Below are 16,804 nucleotides of genomic sequence, written 5' to 3'. Positions count from 1 at the left end.
TCAACATCAGCATAAAACCACCACCATCACCAAGACGCCAAGCATGAAATTAATTATTCAGAGAGTGAGTGTGTTAGTGGAGAGGAACCAATCGAGCCTCCGGCACGCTTCTGCCAAACGGGTTACGTGAAACGCCATTAAGGCCCGCTCACACCAAGGACGATAAAGATAACGATAAAAGATCCAGTTCTAAAAATCATTCTCAGTATTAAATACTAGCAGAGTCCACACCACAGCTATAACGATAAAGATAGAGAAACGATGAACGATATCGTTAGCTGATGAACGATACAAACACTGACAGCCAATCAGAATCAATCCTGCTCTAATGAGCGAAGACGATCATGTGTTTAGAATAAACAGATGATATTGTTCGCTGGTTTCGACGCTGATATCTTTATCCTCATAGTTATCTTTAGAAAGTAGTCAACGTTTGAAGTGGATCAAAAAAGTTAATCAAAGTTGTCCTAAGACAAGAATGCATTGTGGTTTTATGTTTTAGTAGAGCTGGGAATCTAAAATCAATTCCAATTCCAGAATCATATACTTAAGGTCAGGAATCGGATACTTGTATACTTAAAAATTCAATTCTGCCTTTCAATTCCTGTGTGTGCGCATCTTTTTTTTACTATTATAAATGTATTTAACTTTGAATCATTCATTCAAGAAATTCATTCAAAAACACAGATTCATCTTGAGTGAGTCATTGAATCATTCCATTCGTAAAAATCGGAATCAGAATCAACACCCAACCCTACGTTTTAAAGACAACTTTGATGAAAGGTTTTGATCCGCTTCAAATCTTAACTAGTGCAGTTATCGTTCTTGGTGTGAACGGGGCTTAAGTCATTAAGTGGAATGAGAAAAAAAACCCGGCACCGGTTAAAAGACACCCAGAAGCTCTCCAAGCGTTTTCCACAGGAGATTGTGAGATGAATGAGATGGTCTTCCACGACAGCGGGCGTCCATACCTGTCTGCTGTCGCGCCATTTTTGGCCTCACGTGATTGGCTCTCAGCGAAGAACCCGTGATCCTCTGCTTCATTTCGGATGAAAGCACGCGACCTTTCTGCATCCACTCTTGCATCTTGTTGACGGTGACTCCGGGATGTTTGGGCACCGTTGAATCGTGGCAGGATTGTTGCGTCAAAACAGACGTCGGTATGGTTTCTGTAGGATTCGCCAGTTGCGCATCGCATCCCAAAGCGACCGCGGATCGCGTCTCTTTCTTGCGATCTGACGAGTACTTCACCTTGCTATCGCTCGCCGACCGCTGGAGCATCGGTTTGGGAATTGCATTGCGAATATTCTGCAAACTTCTGCTTTGCGAAGACCCCGTCAACCCCTGCCCACATCGTCCGATAAATGGCGAATCAGAATCGTTCCGACGTTCTTCCGACACGTCACTTCCAATGCTAACGCTATCGTTGGATTGACTTGCGCTACTGGGCTGATCCACAAATCCGTTATCTTCAACCTGACCGTCGAAACTGATGTTATGCATTGTGTTTATTAGCAAATAATACGCCTCGTTTAGTTGCGACTTCAGCCGGTCTGTTTCTTGCGTGGTTTTGTTAGACCCCGACGCTGATATTGGCGCACCGATATTTTTCTTTTGGTGGTCGTTCGACTGCGTGCACGACTCATAAAAGGGCAGAATTTGGTTATCGTAATAATCGTCGTCCTCGCTGTCGACCGAGTGGTGTCGAGGGACCCCGTCCCTCAGCCCGGGGGCCAATGTTATTTCAAGATCAGTGGGGAAAAAAGTCGGACTTTGTAAGGGGGGCATCCTAAAATCACCATGATACTCCAGAGAACTCTCTATAACCTGAATTAGATCGCTTTCTGCGTCTATATAATCATACACGTGACGTTGTGGGCTTCTAAAGTCGCCCGTATTGTTTTTTCCAGACTTTTGCTCTAGTAATGTAACATTCGGCTGTTTATTCTTTAGATCTCGACTATCTGATAGCGTTAAAGCCTCTCGTTTGGGTTTTAAATCGCAGCCGCCGAAGCCGATCGAGTCTCCGATCGTGTGGAAGCGCTTGAGCTCGGTGTGTTCGCTTTGATCAGCGGGACCCCCGGTGCTCCGGGGAACCGGATCCGCGCTCGCGCAGCTCCGCTCAGCCCTTATCGCGTTAGATATGCGAGTTCTCTCGGTTTGCGTCTGAGAAACTTTTTCTTTACCTTCTCTAGGCCGATTCACGGTGCTCGCGTCTTTCCCTTTGGGTTTCTTGCCCCTGAGTTTGGCTAGAATTGTCCTCCGCAGAGGATCAGCCATCGGTACCGATCCGATCCTCCAGCTTTAGTTCCGTTCAGCGGCGCTCCGGAGCAAAAGTAGCCGTGTTAGAAGTGCATCCGTGCGGTCAGGAGACTCCGACGCACCGCGGTCAGTGCGCTGCTCCATGATCCACTGAGATCAAGTCACATACGCACACACATTCTCTCTCTCTCTCTCTCTCTCTCTCTCTCTCTCTGTGTGTGTGTGTGTTCAAATAGATCAGATAGTTTCTGTGGGGGTTAAAGGTTTAGAGGCGGAGCTCAAACAAACTCCACATGCAACCAGCAGCTCTGCGACTCAAAGAGCTTCTAAATAGGCTTGAAAGTACTGTGCACACTGAAACACTTGTATTTACTAGTACAAACTACTTACATAATACTTAAAGAATATTAAATAAAAAAATAAAAATAAAAAATAAAATTCTCCGCGATTATTAACTAACCATTATGATTTTTGCCTTAATTAACTTCTAATTTGCTGCTTATTAATAGTTTATAAGGTAGTTGTTAAGTTTAGGGTATTGGGTAGGATTATACATGTCATGCATTGTATGTACTTTATAAGCACTAATAAACAGCCATTGTGTTAATAATAGGCATGCTAATAAGCAACTAGTTATTAATGAGGATTGTACCCTATACTTAAGTGTTATCTATATATATATCAATACACATTATAGAAAAATATAATTAGTAATAGGTAAAAAATAATATTCCCTTTTCTGTATTTATTTTATATTTTAATCTTCATAAATTGCTGGTGTTTTCAGCATGATTTGTTAATATCGTAAAGTTGCCTAAAATAGATCTGGATTCTTTCTCATGTTTGTAGTGTTGCTGTTTTATAAATTCAATTATGATAGTCCATTAACTTGATTAGACTGTTAATCTGTGAGTTATTAAAGCTGATGATTTATGACTGGATGGTGTTGGATGAGCAGGCGATGGGTTTATGTTACAGTAATGATCAGACCTGTTTAAACAGATTACAGCTCAACACTGATGTGAACTAATAGGCTGATTATGTCTCAATGGGATAATCATCACAGGAATGACAGCCTCTGTGCTCAGCAGGGAAAGTGTTTTTCATTCATATTCCGGTCTTCTTGTTTACTAACTTGTCAGCACACGTCTGAGACGGACCGAAGCACGCAGAGATCCCATCAACACACCTGCATGTCCCTGCAGCCTCCGGCTTCTGGGAATAATCGGGAATTTTGTCTGTAAGACAATCACTAACCGGCAAATCACTTCATCTCTTCCCTCAGAGATCCTGCGATTAAAATCCTGACTCATGCTTTTCTTTTAGATTCCACAAACATCCGACCGAGAGATGCAAGAGCAACAAACAACATCTGAGGATTGATGTGATTGTTAATCCCCTATTCATAATCACATCATAAATCTGTTACCTCAGCAATAAATGCAATTATTCATATCCGCTGATTTCTTTTATGTTCTGCATTTAAAGACTGCATACAAAAATTCAATATGACTGCAGCCTAATAAATATTGAAATATTTCGTGTTTGTATACAGAACAGTAAAATCATATTTAATATGCATTAACTAAAATAAATTCACTAAAATTAAAAGTTTATTTCTAATTTTAAATTTAGTTGTTTTCATTATCTCAAGACTCACTTCAAATTTATTATATATATATATATATATATATATATATATATATATATATATATATATATATATATTCAAATATTTGATTTTAAGAACAATTTATAATATTTAAAAATATTTGATATTAGATATTAGGTAATATAAAAAAGTTATAAATGGTACTTATAATCATAAATACATTCATATACAATTATAAAACAAGATACAAATTATTTATATTAATATTTCACATTATTTATAATTATAATAGAAATAATAATATTTATATATATTTTAAAAATAATTATAAAATAAAAATATAAAAAACAATATTATTTATTATTTATAATATAATTATAATATTATTTATTATTTATTGTTACAATATAAAAATGCAATATATATATATATATATATATATATATATATATATATATATATATATATATATATATATATATATATATATATATATATATATATAACGTTAATATATAATATATAAACCTCAAGTTTGTAAATAGCTTTTGTACTTGGATATAAAGTAGTTTAATCTCTTTTCTGTAAATGTGTGCTGCAGATAAAGCGGATAATTTAAATCGTCGCTGGATCTGAACATTATCTCAAACTCTGAGCCTGTCCCATCATGCACCTCTCATTCTGTGCATCTGAAGGAACGTTTTGCTGCAGCAGACTGAGGAGACAGATTAGGATGTTCAGTTATGAAATCAGGGAAATTTATCAGAAAAACAACCCAAAGCCCCCTGAACACAGTCCCTCTGTCACACACACACACACACAGCAGCGCATGCCTGTCTTGTCTGAGCATCCGTGTGCATGTCGCAGCCTGCAGCAGAAACACACACAGTGAAAAACAAGGATGCAGGGTGACGTGAGAGTGTGTGTGTCAGTGTGTTTACTTACTTCTAGCACTCATTTAGTTGCTTCACCGCCGTGAGTGTGTTTTCAGATCAGACTCACAGATCTGCAGGATGAAATCACAGCAGTTTGTTAACTTTATGACCACGTTGTACTTTATTGTACATTCAAAAACACATTTGTAGCAATTTAACAACAACAGAGATCAGAGATGCTGAAACCAGGGCCATGCCATATCATGCTATATCTTCATTTCTTAGTTTAACATTCGGTTTGATTATTTTTTTGTAATTTTTTTTTTTTTTTTTTTGCATTTGAAATGTAAAAAAATGTATGTGAATTTGATTTAAAATAATTACATAAAAAAAAAAATGTTAACTAGCTGAAATAAAAGTGTGTGGGACAGAAATGAAAAAAAAAGTAAAAGTTTAAAAAACAAACACGCAACAAGCATATATTCTTTTCTCATTTAACATTGTATTATTTATTTTTTTGCATTGCTATATGTATTACATATACTGTATATATATATATATAATCATTTTTATGATTTTAAATGTTCATATAAGAAATACTGCTTTGAAAACTAGCTAAAATAAACCAGTTTTTTTTTCACATGTGGAAAATTTAATTTTAGCACGACTTAATTTCAGATTTAACGTTTAAAAAATGACTGATAAAAATCAGCATAATGTTTCATTATATTACATTTAGTCATTAAAAATAATAATAATACATTTTAATATAATATAATACAACATAATTATGCAATGCAACATTTACTTTTGGACCATGGCCCTCAAACAAGTAAGATTTTTGGCCCTTCAGGCACCTCTGATTTAGAGTTTACATAATAACATGAGAAAGAACTCTTTTAAGAAATGGAGTATGAAAGCAAGAAATCTGATCAGTGTGCATCAGTCTCTCTCTCTCTCTGTGTGTCTCTCTCTCTCTCTCTCAGTCTTTGTGAAGAGGAACATCTGTTTCTCCAGCTGTATTGATAGTGATGCGCGTGTGTGCAGTCGTGCAGCTGTCTGCGTTCACTACGACTCCCTCCTCATTGTCTTTCGGCTGTTTGCAGTGTCTTTGAGGCTCTCGCACCCCAGCAACACAATTTATGGGGGCGATCCACACCCCTTTCTCAGGACGTAAATTAGCAGGGACTCTCTTTGCCGTCTGCTGCGGGACAGGGGTGAAAGAGACGCTCTCAGCTGATTACTGCATAAAGTCACTCACTTTACTGCTTTTGTGCAGTGCTGCAGCATTAGGAAATTTAAACGCATCATTCAGATTGAAGTGCCAGGCATTTTTTAATCAGCGCTACGGAGTTCCGATCTAAATCAAATGATTCGACATCTGCGCTACGAAGTTCCGATCTAAATCAAATGATTCGAGATCTGCGCTTTGAAGTCCCGATCTAAATCAAATGATTCGAGATCTGCGCTACGAAGTTCCGATCTAAATCAAATGATTCGAGATCTGCGCTACGAAGTTCCGATCTAAAGCAAATGATTCGAGATCTGCGCTACGAAGTTCCGATCTAAATCAAATGATTCGACATCTGCGCTACGAAGTTCCGATCTAAAGCAAATGATTCGAGATCAGCGCTACGAAGTTCCGATCTAAATCAAATGATTCGACATCTGCGCTTTGAAGTCCAGATCTAAATCAAATGATTCAAGATCTGCGCTACGAAGTTCCGATCTAAATCAAATGATTCGAGATCTGCGCTACGGAGTTCCGATCTAAATCAAATGATTCGAGATCTGCGCTACGAAGTTCCGATCTAAATCAAATGATTCCAGATCTGCGCTACGGAGTTCCGATCTAAATCAAATGATTCGAGATCTGCGCTACGAAGTTCCGATCTAAATCAAATGATTCGAGATCTGCGCTACGAAGTTCCGATCTAAATCGAATGATTCGAGATCTGCCCTACGAAGTTCCGATCTAAACCGAATGATTCGAGATCTGCGCTACGAAGTTCCGATCTAAATAAAATGATTAGTGATACACTTTTTAAAATCATTAAAATCAGGTGATGTTGAAATTTGAAAATGAATGACTCTTTTTGAATTGTTTTGAAAATATCTTAAGACTGTTATGAAAATGAATGTTAAATAAATAAAAATATGATATGAAAACATGTCTATGAAAACACAAACACATGATTTGAACACTGTTAGATTATGATGCAGACACTTCCTATGATACTAATCAGATAACATAGATAGACATCAGTGCAACCCTTACAAAAATTAACCATGGTTTTATTACACCAAGCATAATTCAACCATGGAATTTTTAGACAAAATAAATACAGAGAGCAATCAATTTACCAAAAAAAAAATCATGCATCATCATGCAAACACCCTGTGACCGCATGACAACACACTAATAACAGTTTAGCATCTTGCTAACAGGTCTGGCCCGGTCAGATGTGACTCCTCTCAGTCTGAACTGAACTCTGCTCTTTATTAAACCGGTCTGTCCTCCCGCTGGTTCTCGGGCCGAGGGTCAGACTGTGTGTCTCCCGCTCCGGCCGTCCATCTGTGCTGCATGAATAGTGCTGTCCCACACACATCGTGAAAGCTGCTCAATCCGTCCGTCAAATCTCAGACTACTGAACTACACAGAGTCTGAGATTACAATTAGTTCACCGCAAATCACTGACAGCAGCACTTCATGCGTGTCCGGATGAAGAGTAAAAGAGAGGGAAAATGATTTCACTGCACTCTTAACAGTACAACAAGTGCGTCTCAAATCATAAAAGTGTTTGAATGGCTCACTACTTAGGGTGGATTTTAGTGTACACAAGAACATAAGAGTTAGTCAACGTGAATGTGTTTTAATGGTTGATCTACGAGGAATGAGACTGGATGCATAACTGCTTTTAGTATGAAAACAGTAACAATTTATGGTAGAAATGATTGTAGAATATATACTGTATATTTCAATAAACTCAATAAATTATAGAAATATATAAAAATTCAATTAATGTAAAAATAATGAAATCATTATCAAATTATTAATATATATATATATATATATATATATATATATATATATATATATATATATATATATATATATATATATATAATTTAATGACATTAATAAGACATTTTAGAAAATATAAATATATATAAACTGGTATTCATTATACAATAATATATTAATACACATAGAGATACATTTTAATATCTGTAATTAGTAAATGCAAAATATAGAAACACTTTATGCGTATATATTTAATTAATAACATTGAAGTTTTTGTTAAAGTTGTTAATATAAGTTTAATGGCTTATTATTTACAGTAATAATATATTAATTATATTGTAAAAGATGTATATGAATAATACATAAAAAAAAACAATAATCTAAAACACAAATATTTTCACTAAATGTAAATATCAGCTTATTGCAAAAATTGGCTTTCTTAAAAAAATAAATAAATGTGTAATTCAATAAAATACCATTTCTACTGACTCTTTGTTTCTACAGACTCAATATCGCCTCATCTTCAGAGCTCCTCGTATTATGAAAACTCAGTTTATTTATGGTTTTTTTTGCTCTTTATTGACATCCGTTCTCGTGTACTTCCCCGAAGTCTAGCATCCCACTGAAGGTCACTGCTTCCGGTTTCTCATCGCTATTATAACAGACACCCGTCTGGCTTTAATGAATACACACATTCATAACACACAAACGCCACAGAAAGCTCAGATCTGAATATGTGTGAAGGCTATATGTCTCTGCGCTCAGACTCCAGTCCAGTCTCAGGATGCAAACTGGAGCTGGAATTCAGGTCAGGCTCTGTGGAAACTCTTAATAGATGCATGCTTGTGGTCAGCGTTCATACTCTGCTCGTGAATCACATTTACAGGGTCAATCATTCACTAAACGTACAAATATCGCTGTACATTTCCATGAGAGCTCGGCAGATTCAGCCTGTATTCACACAACAGCTCGAAAACATGATAGAGGGTTCAGGGCAGGACACTTCAATGAATAACTCCATGTTTAGATCTTCAGAAGAAAATGTAAGCAGGGTTTGCGATGGGGAAATGCTGTGAGGTTGCTAAGATGTTCTAGGTCATTTCTAGCAGTCTCAAGGAGAGAACAAACAAAAACAAAAGACACATGTGTAGACCCATTAAAATAAAAAAAAGCTTAAATAAATGCACATGCAATAACTGAGAGAAACATCAGGGTTTGGGTATTTGTTGTTAACTAAAATTAAAACCATAAAAAAAATTGTTAGGTAAAAGTGGTTTTCATTTATATAAAAAAAAAAAAAAAAAAAAAAAAAAAAACACATTTTACTGAAAGAAAACAACAAAACTTGAATTTAAAATGTTATATATAAAAAACAACTAAGTTATTTTTATTTCAGCTTTTTCATTTATCATTTTCATTTTGATTCATATAATTTAAACAAAAACAACTGAATGCCTAAAATAGTTCAATCTAAAACACACACATAAAAAAACACACACACACACATAAATATATAGTAAAGTATATAGGGCTAGTGAAGTTCTTCTAGAAGTAAACTTAAATATTGTTTCCTCTACATAATAATATTTTAATATTAATTATTAAAAATGAAAACAGGAAACATAAAATAAAAACTAGTTAAAAAAAAAAATATATATATATATATATATATATATATATATATATATATATATATATATATATATATATAAATCACTGATTTTTGGTTTCTACAGAATAATAAATAATCAATAATTTATTAATCGTTCTGGAGCACAAATACTAAAACTTTAATACTTAACATTAAATTATTGCTTAACTAGTCTATCAATAACAAGTTCCTGTGCTGAACTTCCGGTCCTGGAAAAGAAGCGCATTGTAAACCCTGAGAATCCTGCAGCATCACGGCGCGCCGCTGGAATCTCCTGAAGTTCATTCATGCGTGAGGAAATACACCGAGGACGGAGACAAGGCCAGGCACATACCTGCACGCTGGAATCTTATCATCTGCATTTTTACCTATTTCACGTCCACAGGAGACGACAGAACTCCCTGGAATCCCTCTGATCACTTCATGCTCCCGGGAGAAAAATTACACACGCTTTTCACATCCTTCAATCGACAGGAAAACAGATCTGCCCTGACACATTACAAAAGAGACTTCTGATCATTCACACATTAAAAGAAATAAACATTCAAACATTCAATACAATACATTTCTTTATTTACTAAGGTAATGCATGTTTAAATGATCATACACCATTGCATTTATCAAAAAATACCAGATTTACCTTATCATATTTGCATGGTATATGTGACCACCCCGGACCACAAAACCAGTCATAAAGGTCAATTTTTGGAAATATAAATATATAGTTTTTGGAAACTATAAAAAATAAAACAAAATCTGAAATCTGAGAGTGCAAAATATCAAAATATTTAGAGTTGTCCCAATTCTAAGCAATGCATATTACGAATCAAAAATTTAGTTTTGATATATTAAAGGTAGAAAATGTACAAAATATCTTCATGAAACATGATCTTTAAATAATATCAATGATTTTTGGCACAAAAGAAAAATGTATAATTTTGACCCATACAATGCATTGTTGGCTATTGCTCCAAATATTCCTGTGCTACTGATGACTGCTTCTGTGCTCGGTCACTTATCACTAAAAGAAATTAAACATTTATCAGGTATATGGTTTTGTTACAGTAAATATCTGAGAGCATGATCTCAAATAGTTACTTATGACATTTCTGCATTGAATTCCATTTCTAAATGCAGTTTTAATTCCAGGTTTTCAATGAGCCTTCGAAGCCACTTTGGATCAAATCTTATTTAGTGTCGCCACCTAGTGACAGTAAAACATCAGTACAAAAACACACTTACACATATGAGACATCCAAACACAAACAGAGACTCAGAGAGAAACAGTTTATACATTTGAGAAGCTACAATTTATCTGAAATATACAGGAGACCTCATAAACAGTGGAGAATGTTCCTTTACAAGCTATAAATTTACAGCTGAAATCACACTCACAATGAAGTCCAAAACACAGACATATCATTAAAGTAACCTGCAGGGAAATGTCCTAAACAAACCCTCCTTACATAGAAGTGATACTGGAATAATGATTTAAAATATCCCAGACTAAAGATTCAGGGATTAACACAAATGTCATTGTCAGTGTCTCACAAAAAGAGAGCAATAAAACGTATTTGGTATGTTTGTGAAATATACTGTTTAAATAATAAAAAGTAAAATAGGTTACATTTAAAATTGCACATGGTATACAGTATGTCCAGCAGATTTAATCTGGATACTGATTATTCATGTGTTTTTTGTTCAATGGAAAAGGAGTCTTGTTATTGGGTTTAATATAGAAACTTTCATTAGAAGGAAAACAAATATTACATTCAAGTTAAATGGTTTTCATATATGTTTGTATTATTCCAATGACAATAATAATACTTTACTTTTACAACTTTGTGTAATTTTGGGAAATTTTAAATACATAAGACGCAAATTTCATGTTTTCTTAAGGAGACAAATGACTACTGCACCAGTTTTTCACAAATATACAATTGTTATTATTTTTAATGAATTGAATTAATTGTCTACACACTTAGGCATGCTTTTATGTACATTTTTGATCTGGTCAAAAAAAAAAAAAAAAAAAACATTTTGCATAAACGATAGTTTAACTGTATATGTAAAAAGTGTTTTTTTTTTCAAATGAAGGGCTATTAAGATTGAGGCACAATTTACCAATTAAATTACACAAAAAGAGGAAACCAAATATGTCTAGCAGTACACACATCACAGGAATTAAATTAGCTGCTATTTGCAATAGTTTAATTTAATAGTAATAATAATAATAACAATAATTAAATACTGTATTTGTTTATTTATGAATTTGTTAGTAGCTTGTACCTGCGATTGTTGATGAGTTAGTTACTAAGTTTTTTAACCACTACCTAAATGTTGTTATACTGTAAGAAAACTATGTAGAGAAATGGAAAAGGTGACAGTAGTTTTCCAGGACATTATACGTTGTCCGTTGTAACCCAAAAACACAAAATACATTTTGTAATTAAAAATGCACGTAAAAAAACAAACAAAAAAAAAAACATGTTTACTAGCTAATAGGTCTTATTTGGGTAGAAGACAGTAGTGTGTCAGGGTTAATGGGGTTAAGTCTCCCCTGCAGAGATAAACAAACAGGAGTACCGCAAGGTTCGGTACTTGGCCCTCTGCTGTTTACAATGTACATTAATGACTTACCAGATTGCTGTCCAGGTTTCGGCTGCCAGATGTATGCTGAAGACACGGTCATCCATGTGTCCACTACAACAGCCAGCCAGGCAGGTGAGCATTACATAACATCTCGAAATGGCTTGACTTGTCTCATTTAACTCTTAATGCTAAAAAAGTTTCCATGTGCTTCTCCATAGGAAACTGGCCTAGAAGGGATGTATTTGAGGTGCAGATTAAAAATTAAATAATTGAGGCAGAGAATGAAATCAAGTATCTAGGTGTTATTCTAGTCACATTGAGTACATCTGTAACAAGGTCCAACCAAACCTAAATTGTTTTTGTGTTATGAAAAGGGACTTGTCATGTCAAACTGCAAATCTGTACATGCATGCAATGATTTTTTTCACGTTTATCATATTGTGTCACATCATGGTCCCAAGTCTCTCCAAATAAATTAAAGCCTATTAATTTGATATACAAACACGCAATAAAAGTTATGGACCAGAAACCCATGAGATGGTATCATTGTGATGTTCTAAAAAAGCATAACCTTCCTAGTTTCAAACTTTCCTTTGATAGTGTCATTGATAGTAATTATACCAAATTGGTTTATCTAATGTCTAATGAATCATGTTTCACCACTGTTTTCTGAATTGGTCAGTAGGCGTCAGATCTCTCACAGGGCAAACTGTCTTGTTCCAAAGCGTGTTCGCGAATCATTTGAGTCAGTTTGGGAGTTCGGAGCGGGTTCGCGAATCATTTGAATCAGTTCGGGAGTTCAAAGCGGGTTCGCGAATCATTTGAGTCAGTCTGGGGATCGCGAATCATTTGAGTCAGTTCGGGAGTTCGGAGCGGGTTCGCGAATCATTTGAGTCAGTTCGCGGATCGCGAATCATTTGAGTCAATTCGGAAGTTCAAAGCCTGTTCGCGAATAATTTGACTCAGTTTGGGATTTCGTAGCATGAATAATTTGAGTCAGTTCGGGAGTTCGGAGTGTGAATCATTTGAGTCAGTTCGGGAGTTCGGAGCGGGTTCGCGAATCATTTGAGTCAGTTTGGGGATTACAAATCATTTGAGTCAGTTCGAGTATAAGAGTATAAGACCTCTTTAGGTCAATCTGCTTTCTCAGGAAAGGGGCCAAAACTTTGGAATGCCTTACCTACTAATTTAAAACTAGAGACCAATGGTAATGCTTTTAACAGAGGACTTAAACAATGGTTAAAAACCAAACAACAGCGCTCACGTGAATAGTTCATTATATCATATTACTATTTCGATGTTGTCTGAATTTTTTTTCTTTGCATTATAGCTTCTGTATAAATGTATTGTCTTTCTTTTCTTGTTGTAATCTTATTTTTTATTCTTTATTAGTATCGTTATTTTTACTTTTTCTGTTAATATTGGTATTGTTAATTATTATTATTAGCATTGTTATTGTTTTTTTTATCTTCTCTGAAAAATCTACTGTGAACTGGTGTTGAAAATTAGCATGTGTGCTAAAACACTTATTAAGCCAGTGCATATGGTTTGTCCAATGTAACCATGATGTCCATGTTAAATAAAATTTTTATAATAATAATAATAATAATAAAAAAAAACTTAAATTGTAATCGTTCAAAAATGTTTCTCGTTTTTTCAAAAATTAAATGCATTTAAAAATATATATTTTTATTTGTATATTATATTATGCATTTATATTGTTTCAAACTATAAATTAACATATGTAAGATATATGTTTTTGTTGAGATTTGACACAATTTTGCGTCATGATTACGTAATGACGTCATCCCGCAATGACATCACAACATAATTTACAGACAAATCAACCTTCTTTTAACAACTTTCCCTGAAAATTAGTTGGCAACACTGTTTCCTCGGGTTGAAGCAACTCCAATAACGTGATATTTAGCCCCTAAAATACTATTTTTACTGGGGGAACCCCACCCAAAAATGTGTATTTTGTCCTCTGAACGCAATTTTTATCATGGGACAATTATGGGATAGTTTTGAAAACATGCCAACCTTGTTTTTAGTATTGAATTATAATTTAGTGCATTCAAGTAGCTAGGCTCTATTTTATTTTTACGTTATTTTTCATCTCAACATCAGTCGACGCAACAAAATAATTACAAAACACACTTTATTTAACAAACCCATCAAAATCATTACAAAGAGCAAAGACACAGAGTAAAAGGAATTATGGGAGATACAGAACACATCTAAAAATCCTGAGACACAGCTATCTTACTGATCGACTGACCACTTTAAAAATCATTTACTTTTTAGAAAATACAAGAGCAGATATAAAATACGGCAGGCAGCAGAATCCTGAAAACCTGAGCTGGTTTCTCTCTTTTTTAGGATGATGACAGATTCCCGCATGAAAACTCAGGGTGAACTGAGGTTCATGATGAAACACGAAATTCTTTCTGGATGAGCAGATCACTAATAAACTGCGGTTTCTTTATGATATCATACAGTGGGACTCACGACAACTGCCAGATATTTTACAAGTGTTTTTCTGGCAGAGAAATAATGCTAACGTATTTTGCAAAGCATCTAGGAGATGAAGAATGAGACAGATATATAAAAGAAAGACAGCTGCGCTTTCATCGTGGCCAATAATTCACGTCCTTATAAAAGGCGGCTGATGTGTTTATCTGTCGACATCGTAAAAGTGTTGGGACAACTCCTGTTCCATAGAATCCTGTTTTATAGAGGCAAGCCCGTGGCTTTAAATCTTCATTTTCTTTTCAAGAGGTGAAATAAACTGAAGCGTTAGAGGAGAGCAAATCCTAAAACACTTAACATTAAAATGTAAAAGAAAAGCTGTTTGTCGAAGCTAAACGCATACCTAGGAAAATAAGCAACTTGAGCGAATTGTCACATGCAGAAAAATATGGAAGCCTGTTCCCGCCAAAATAATAATTATAATAATAATTTTTTTATCATACGTTCTCTTTTTTTTCTTTAAAAAACTTGTACTTTCTCGTAATTTTGAGTTTGCAATTCTGTTTCTTTTTTGTTTCCCTTTTTTTTAGTTTATATCTTACAATTCCAATTTTTAGATTTGTGAGATGATATTTTGCAATTCAAAGTTACATCTCACAACTTAGAAAATTTTCTCAGAATTGCGAGGAAAAAAAGTCTGAATTGTGAGAAATAAATTCAGGAATGTTAGAAAAAAAATTAAGAATCAGGAGATTAAAGATTGCAATTACCTTTTAATTTATTTTAATTTTTTTATCGTGTGCTAGAAACAAGCTTCCACAGAAAACTCAACCAGAAACAAACTGACTTGATTAATCTAATATTAGCTAATATTACCGATAATTCATTGCACTGGACAATTTGACGTTTTTCTAACAACATTTAGTTTAGAAGTTGTGAAGTTGTGAAGAGTGAAGCTGCAACCACAGCAGGTTTTATGCTAATGAGTTATTGTTGTTAATGATAATTCAGCTAGGTGCTAACACTATGCTAATGCAACGAGATGTGTGTGGTGTCAAGATAGCATGCACCAATACTGGTGTGCTATTTAACTACAAAGATGTTAGCAAAATTCTGATTGGACGTCACAGTTTAGATTGACATCACAGTGAGGAAGCTCGTCCAATCAGCACCTGAGGATGTTTGAGCATACTACTATATTTCTGCAGTAGGTAAAGATTGCATAGTCCTAGATGACCTGCTACATCTGCAATACTGTATCCCACAATGCATTGCACTCCAGTTTACCTATTGTTTCCTGTAATGGCAACCAACTAATATCAACGGTGATTGTCAACATCAACCTCTTCTTCTGGTTAACACACAAAAAATGTAATATGCGCTACATACTAGATTAACACAGAGAACATTCTGGCAAGGTCAACATAACGTTAATAGAACGTTTTTTCAAAGTTATCTGGTCGTTCGTAACGTCACTACTAAAACATTAAATCATGAAAAAAAAAAATCAGTAACATTTTAATTCAATGTTTTTTTTTTTAAATGTAACAACTTAGTAGTTTCAGAGAACTTTCAAAAAGAACGTTTCGAAAATGTTCGCAAATGTAACGTTTACTCTAACATTCACATAATTGAGAAAAAACTGTGGTTGTTGTTTTATTTAAAGAAAATGTGTTCAATAATAACTTAATCGCAATGTTAGCAAAACGTTCTTGGTACATCTTCGTTTACTATCAGGGTTCTGCCTTCACAACTGCAGGACAAACGATCTGTACTTAAAAATAAATCTATAAAATAAATTTTTTTTTGCTTTAATTACTCAGTAAAAGCACTTCACTATGGCTTGTTTCACACATGACATCTGCGCAGTCGACAGATATTTATTTTTCCAGAAAATACATTTTAAATGCTCTATAAATCTATTTATGAACGTGACAATCTGCAATCTAGGCAACACAAAATCAGCATTCATTGTTTAAAAACAGGCTTTTTTTGGGGCTTGATGGACGATTAAACGTGATAAACACTTTCAGTGCATTCGTTCTGAGTGGATCCAGATGATTTTAGCAGTTTACAGCTACATTTTGAGGTTTAGGGGAAATTTTTGTCATGCAAATTAGATTTTATAACAATTGTAATAGTTTTAACTCACTGTTGCTAAAAAAAAAGTCAGTAGCTAGACGAGCCGGTTAAACTAATCAGCATGGTCTAGTTAAACCAGCTAAGACCACAGTGTGGCTAGTCAGAAAAATAAATGTACTTCATTTTCCACACATATTTTGAGACCTGAATTTAGTTTTATATTGTCCTCCCTT

The 16,804-nt window shown here is 34.6% G+C and overlaps 2 protein-coding genes across 4 annotated transcripts in view; both read right to left on the bottom strand.

Moving 5' to 3' along the window:
* LOC128011547 (rho GTPase-activating protein SYDE2) overlaps positions 1-2,463 on the bottom strand; it is a 36,978-nt gene extending 34,515 nt beyond the window's left edge. The window contains exon 1 of one of the 3 annotated variants that reach the window (XM_052594055.1): positions 972-2,463. In XM_052594055.1, coding sequence (XP_052450015.1) covers positions 972-2,280 — 1,309 coding nt within the window. In that variant the 5' untranslated portion in view covers positions 2,281-2,463. The remainder of the gene's footprint in view (positions 1-971) is intronic. The other 2 variants (XM_052594056.1, XM_052594057.1) reach the window with 2 other exon arrangements.
* Positions 2,464-14,164: 11,701 nt separating this feature from the next.
* The window catches only part of LOC128011802 (N(G),N(G)-dimethylarginine dimethylaminohydrolase 1), a 46,930-nt gene continuing 44,290 nt past the window's right edge, over positions 14,165-16,804 (bottom strand). Inside the window, exon 6 of the mRNA XM_052594524.1 lies at positions 14,165-16,804. This exon is cut by the window's right edge and continues 155 nt beyond it. The gene's annotated coding sequence lies outside the window, so the exon portion shown is untranslated.

The sequence above is a fragment of the Carassius gibelio genome, chromosome B23 (genome assembly GCF_023724105.1).
Source record: "Carassius gibelio isolate Cgi1373 ecotype wild population from Czech Republic chromosome B23, carGib1.2-hapl.c, whole genome shotgun sequence".
In the NCBI taxonomy this organism is placed as follows: Eukaryota; Metazoa; Chordata; class Actinopteri; order Cypriniformes; family Cyprinidae; genus Carassius; species Carassius gibelio.
This window is presented reverse-complemented; position numbering and strand designations above follow the sequence as displayed.